The sequence below is a fragment of the Octopus bimaculoides genome, chromosome 23, assembly GCF_046866305.1.
Source record: "Octopus bimaculoides isolate indiv1 chromosome 23, ASM4686630v1, whole genome shotgun sequence".
Classification (NCBI taxonomy): Eukaryota; Metazoa; Mollusca; class Cephalopoda; order Octopoda; family Octopodidae; genus Octopus; species Octopus bimaculoides.
Genome location: NC_142950.1, coordinates 33,450,140 through 33,457,639, shown reverse-complemented (window position 1 = coordinate 33,457,639; position 7,500 = coordinate 33,450,140). Strand labels below are relative to the sequence as shown.

At 33.9% G+C, this 7,500-nt stretch overlaps 1 protein-coding gene across 32 annotated transcripts in view; it reads right to left on the bottom strand.

The window, feature by feature from the left end:
* The window catches only part of LOC106883544 (tight junction protein 1), a 589,197-nt gene that overhangs the window by 130,510 nt on the left and 451,187 nt on the right, over positions 1-7,500 (bottom strand). For all 32 annotated transcript variants that reach the window (XM_089340327.1, XM_089340345.1, XM_089340343.1 and 29 more), the window contains one exon: positions 498-545. In XM_089340327.1, coding sequence (XP_089196453.1) covers positions 498-545 — 48 coding nt within the window. The remainder of the gene's footprint in view (positions 1-497; positions 546-7,500) is intronic.

The following is a 7,500-nucleotide window of genomic DNA, read 5'->3' as shown; positions in this document are numbered from 1 at the left end:
TCTGATCTGGTAGAGTTTCTACAGCTGGATGCCCTTCCTAACGCCAACCACTCCAAGAGTGTAGTATATATATATATATATATGAAGTATATACTGAAAGCACATGGTCTAGTGGTTAGGGTGTTGCATTCATGATCACAAGATTGTGGTTTCAATTCTTAGACAGGCAGTGCATTGTATTGTATTCTTGAGCAAAACACTTCATTTCATGTTGCACTAGTCTACTCTACTGTAAATAGGTAATCCTATGATGAGCTAGCATCCCATTCAGAGGGGATGTTGGTCTGCCCACCTAGACAGTAGGGTGGCATCATTTAAAAGCTACAACAATGCAAGGAAGCACATTGTGACTAGCAGTGTATAACAACATCTGATAGTCTAGCTGATACAGTGATAGAGTATGAAATATAAAATATAGCTATAGTTATTTCAGTGTCATAAAAAAATAAAAAAATAAAAATTAAAAAAAAATAAAAATGAAGAAAATAAGAACTCACCTTTGTGAGGGTCACTTTATGGGTCTCCCACGTAATATTATCCCCAGTCTGAAATAAATGAAATATTAAATTGAAGTTAAAAGGTTAACTGAAAAAAACCATGATACATTAAAAATAAATCTGTAGAGAAAATATTGTAATATAGACAAACACATTATATTCTTGTTTAACCAATACCTGGCCTTTCTTGATTTTTTTTTTAATACTGACAATAAATGCAACCATATGAATTCACTATATTTGGAATAAATCATTTAAAAAGATGCTAATAATTTTCAGCTGGTCTGGGGATGTCAGTTCACACAGAATTATATCTTAAGAGCACACACAAGATAATGCACGATTAACTCGAAATAGTGTGAATAAATAAGTATTACACCCGACAAGAGTAATATGAATGCTAAAGAGTCAAATGAAATTCATAACAAATAATATATGTTCCAAGGCATCCAAACATTTTATGCTTATATTCTTCACATGAAGTATACCAGCACAGCCAGACATGAGGAAGGAGTACACCAGAAGTAGAAGCTTGAGAACCTCTGTTCTCGCATATAGTTAATTACATCAACCCTAATATTTGCTGTTGGTTAACCCCGGGTCAATTCTGATAGAGCAGACTTATGATCAAAAGATGTTCTAGCCATGATCACATTTTTTATTCAAATGTAATGCATTGAATGTATCCAACTGAAGACAGAAAGATCTAAATTGAATATTTAGCTGCTATTTCAAACATGACAAACAAATGATATTTATTTTTTTATATCAAATTCAGGATGATGAAAGGGAAAGGGAACTAGGGTTGGATTTGATCTCAAACATAAAGGGATGGAACCAAATACCACAAAATACTCCGACTCTCTACCAAATCTACTATTCACCCACTATGTTATCTTTCCGACATGTTTAGTGATAGAATACCTTAAAACTTCTCAACACCAGCCCAGCTCACTAAAGTCTTCATATTTTAATTAAAATCTCAATTAAAATCTTATCACAACACAAACAATATCATGAGATTTCTAATGGTCGACACCAACAAATATACACAAAACACATATAACAATATAAAATGTTACAGATATTTTATTAAATTCCTCTAAAGTCTTGATTATAATGAAAATTAATTGAAATACTTAGGCAGTCTACTCATTAGTGATATAGTCACGACAATATTACATTTATATTTTTTCAATATGTCAGGTTTATTCAGAATAATACATAATACATCATGGAAAAGCCACTCATAAAGTAAATGGAAAATGAAAACAGACGAAATTTTATGTGTTTTTAGACAACTCAATTGACTCCTCCACAATGTAAATGTTTCAGTTTCAAAATACAGTCTCAGATCAAAGACATTAGTCATACATGTACGACCCTAAAATAGTTAAGCTAGTCTTAACATATTTAATGTAGTGAACATGAAAAACACATAAGTCAGAAATACTTAAATGGTCAGGAAAAGACATTGTTAGACTTAATGGCTGGTATTTTACAAAAATTATTTCTGCAAGTAGGGGAAGCAATTCCAAGCATGTACAATAAATGTACATGAATAGGCATGAACATTATCTTAAAAAGATAAATTGCCAAAAGTAATTTACTCTGAGATGACATACACAAGTAAACATGGTGTTAGCATATTTAATACAGACATGGGGTGTATGTGCATAAAAATTACTTTAGTAGTTTAGTTTAACAATTAACTATGAATGTCCAAAATATCTTTCAAGAAATTCATTTCTTAACATGTTAGCCACCACATGTGCCACTGGTAGCTCATCCCAAACTTCCCACAACCACCATATGCACCATAGGTGATACATTTTCATAATTTGAGAAAATATTTTATTCTGTACCTTTGACATGATTTCAAGGATATCTAAGTCATGCGAGTGCTAAATATTAAAGCTGAATTATGAAATATTGTAAAAATGCAAAAATATTACACTTCCTTGTAATCAAAGAACATGCAGTGTGACCAGAAATATGTGGCTCACTGGTAAGTTCCAGTAACAGGCCGTGACATGTTAATGCTCTTCCAGATTCTAACCCTTTTGTGATCATACTTCTTCTGAAATATGGTTCCTCTTCAGTCTTGATTAATTTTAAGAACAACGAATAATTTTGAAGGCTTTTGTAAGACAACACATTTCATCATTAAGCTGATGTTTCTTTCAGAGGGAGAGTAGGAGAAGGGTGTCTTACTGAAAGGTTCTCAGCTAAATTCATGATGGGAAGTTCTACTTTAAATATGATCACTTTAAAATGGACAGTTTAGAATCAAAGACAGTCTCAGTTAGGGTGATATCAAAATAAGTTAATTTGATTGGTCGGTGAACTTTCGAAAGTTGAAATCCCATTAGTCTCTCTCTTCAGACCCAGCAAACTTGATTAAAGTCAAGGCGCCTGATTACATTAAACTGGACCACATTAACCTTTCTGTCACTATATGGTTAAAGAAACATTCAATTAATTTTGAAAATAATGAAGAATTTGGAGGGATTTAATAAAATAACTAACTCTGCCGTTATCAATCTGGTGTTTGGAATATAATGAAATGTTCTTCAACTAAAACTAATTTCTTGAAGTTATTCTTTCACATCACTCTCATTTTATATCCAATTCATAACCTGGTCCAACAGTTTGATACCTCTGTAGTTTCTCCCTCTAAAATGTCTTCTTTACTCTTATAGCAGTTGGCACACTGCTACCTCCATTAGATCATTAGGATGACACCCCCACTGTACTACTTACCTATTTATGAGGGGGTGCTGAAGAGTTCTTGGCTTTGGGTAAAAGGAAATACAGGAGGATCAATTAATTATGATTTTATTCAACATATTCCCTGCTCACGTTTACACACTTAATGCAGTGGCCCTTTCAGTTTTTTTTTTTTGAAGCCCTGTAAAAGAACTTGGAAGGTTGGGCCTCCAACCAGGCCTTTCATGATAACCTTAAAGCCAGGAACTTTTCAGCACCCCCTCGTTTGTGTGCATGAGAGAGAGGGGGAGGGAGAGACAGAGCGAGAGAGAGAGACTGAGAGAGGGAGGGAGAGATGGTTTGGTGGTTTAGAGAGGCTTTATTTCGTTGAGATGATGATGTAGTTACAGCTTCAGCTTTTTTTTCTATACTGATAAGGAAATACTGAACAGCATGATGCAAGTGCTTTGGAAAATTACTTTGGTATTGTCATATTGCCTGTAGATGTGTTCATATTTAATTACATTATTAAAGAAATTGCAGACTGGTGTGATATGAATGGAAGGACAACAGATTGGATGGGAATGTTTGTCTGTAGCACAGTTGATGATACTGTGTGTAGAACTGAATTTTTGGTGATTTGGTAGAAGATATGTTGATCAAGAGAAGGACATTGAAGAATTGCTATCTTGACATACACTGCAGTTTCACGAATGGGTAACCTTCATATTAGACATTGCAAAAACTGTCACACCAGTCTCTCTCTGGTTTACTGACATGCCATTTCCTCACTCTATCTTTTCTACTTTTAGCTTCTACAATGGCCCCTTCTTTTCATTTATTTTGACCTCTGTACTTATTTTTAAAGTTTGGTTATTACCTTATGATTTCTATTTGTTGAACAATGAAGTTACAAGACAGATACATACGAGTGCAAACACACCATCAGTTTTCCACACAGTTTCCTACTAATTCCACTCACAAATAACAGAACTGAGTACTTCTGGAGAGTCAACATACGCACATTTACATTTACACATATGTCATTTACAAAAGATTACTACAAAATATTCAGGGAAATCTACAACCAAGATTCAAAACTATACGAAATAATTATAACCAACAAATAACATAAATTAAATCTAGAAAAGATTATTTAAGATCTTTAAGAAAAAATATTTTCCACAAATTTATGTTATTGTTATTTAAGCTCCAGGTCAGCCCCAATCAAGCAGACCTACGATCGAAGATATTCAAACCATAATCATCTCAATTATTTAGAGGTACAGATGGGACATTCCTAACATGTTGTAGCTTATCCTTTTTTTTTTATTGCTGCTGCTACTGCTGTTGTTAGCTATGAACAAACAAACTTTTAATTAAATGATATTCCAACCATAAACCTACTATCATTTATATATTTAACGCTTTAGCATTTAAACAAGCCATATCAGGCTCAAATATTCTACCTGTTTTATGTTCAAAGCAGCCAGCTCCAGCCTTTCATAACTATCCTACAATGTCATTCTAAAAATACACGATCACATCATTGAAATCTCAAAGCTATGATATAATGCACGATTAATTCAAACAATGTGAATCAATAAGCAATACATTTGGCAGAGTAATCTGAATACTAAAGAGTAAAACAAACCATATCAGGCTCAAATATTCTACCTGTTTTATGTTCAAACCAGCCAGCTCCAGTCTTTCATACCTCCCCTACAACGTCATTCAAAAAATATACAATCATATCATCAAAATCTCAAAGCTACACAATAATGCAAGATCAATTCAAAACAATGTGAATAAATATGCAAATTAACATTTGACAGAAATCTGAGTACTAAAGGGTTAAAATATCCTTATCCAATTTGTATTTAATCTTTTCAAGACAACAGGGGAATTTGGCTGTTGTTTTTAGCAAGATGGGGAACTTCCCCAACCCCAATGGCGGTATCTGGTGTAACGAGAAAATTAAATGATGGTTGCAATGGAGGTAGGTTGTTGTTATTTGGTCTGAGTTCAACACTGATCCAGTTTAACCCACAATCAAACTCTTTCTAGTCTTGCCCATAATGTGATTGTTTTTTCTGTGGTTTTCATTTTTGTTCTCCCAATCTTAGTGCAAGCACAGCTGTACGATTAGGAAGCTCACATATGATTAGGAAAAAAGGCTGCATGGTTAGGAAGCAAAACCTACGTTGCTCTAGGTTTTGTTCCATTGCATATCAACATGCAGAAGGATAGCCTTGAGTTGCCTTATGGCTTGTGAGTGAGATTGGTAGGAAACTGTGTAGAAGCCTGTTGGTGTGTTTGCATTCATATGTATCTGTCTCTAGGTCAATCTTAACATTTCCATTGCTTGAACAATGGTGCTCTGTGATTCTGTCTTGTAAACTTAACAGTTCAACAAATAGCAATCACAAGATAATAATAACCAAACTGTAAAAATACATACTAAGGTTGAAATAAAGGACTGAAACCTTTTAAGATGGTGCTCCAGCATGACCACAATCCAAAAACTAAGCCAAGCAAAAGAATAAAAACAATAATGTAGAATAATATACCTAAAATCACAACATCTAATATTATAGTTCCTAGTTTTTGAAGATAGCAGCGTGCTGCTCAGTAAAGATTTGGCTGCTATTTCTAACAGCTGGAGTGACCACATAAGAGAAATACTTGTTGGCTCGATAGAAGCTACACTCTAGCGCATAACATATTACTACTCTATCAATGTGAAACGATGCCAGAACACTGCCCAAGGCACGCAAGAACAAGTATGTAAATTATCTGTCACTTTAATCACATACGATTCATGTAAGTCGGAGTGCACGGAGATAATGCTATATATATATATATATATATATCTATATATATATATATATATATATATATATATATAATATATATATATATATATATATATATATATAAAAATATATATATATATATATATATATATATATATGTGTGTGTGTATATGTATATATTACATATATATGTGTGTGCGTGTGTATAAGATTACGAGATAGCTTTTCCTTTTAATACTTGTACTATTTACTACTACTACTACTACTTCTACTACTACTACTAATAATAATAATTGAAACTTGTAAAAACATCCAAATATTAATATTAATTCTGAATACACGTGAATCGATCATTAAACAGAATTTTCAAAGATATCAAAATATTGATAAATATTCCAGAAGCTGTACAAAAAGACAATAAAAAAGAAAACTAAATACACACACACACATATATGGTATAAAATTTAACAATATCAAAACCTCAACTTTTTGAAATTATTACTATTGTTATTATTATTATTATTTTTTTTTATTACCCCCTCCCACTTACAAGCCAGGAAATTTAGTCTTGAACAGGAAACTGCAGAAACAGACAAGACATATATCATATGATTTAGATAAGCAATACCAAACATTAAAGCAAATATAAATAGTAGTAGTAGTGGTGGTGTTGGCGGCAACAGGAGTAGTAAATTAATATAACTTATCTATAGCATAAAAAATGAATTAAATCATTTGTGGAAAGAGAAGCAGGAAGAGAGAGAGAGAGAGGGAGAGAGAGAGAGGGAGAGAGAGAGAGAGAGAGAAAGCGAGAGAGGGGGGGAGAGAGAGAGGGGGAGAGAGAGAGGGGGGAGAGAGAGATAGAGAGGGAGAGAGAGAGATAGAGAGGGAGAGAGAGAGAGAGAGAGAGAGGGAGAGAGAGAGAGAGAGAGGACAACAGACTAGAAGACAAAAAAGAAGTAATGAGAGAATAAGAGGATAATCATTACAATGGTCGTTACCTTCCCACCACCTCGTTACATTCACAATAATAATGGCTTCAAATTTTGGCACAAGGCCAGCAAGTTGGAAGAGGGGGGGGAGTCAATTACATTGACTCCAGTGTTTCACTGGTACTTATTTCATTGACTCCAAAAGGGTGAAAAGCAAAGTCGACCTTGGCAGGATTTGAACTCAGAAAGCAAACAATCATTGTTTCTTTCACACACCAACTTTTTCTTTTTCTTTACCCATACCAACATGGCTTAGTAAGTTGGTTAAACAAAGGTGGCTTTCATCATTTTCCCTGCTAAAACCAAATATTTTGTAGCATCAAACCAAGTTGATGTTGATCAAGAAGACCGATGACTGAAAGCATTCCAGCCATGACTATCCTGTCTTATAGACCACCAGTCCCCAACCCATTTTGCACCATGAAGTGGTTTCATGGAGGACAGTTTTTCCACAGACCAGGATATCACATGCATAACAACACACAA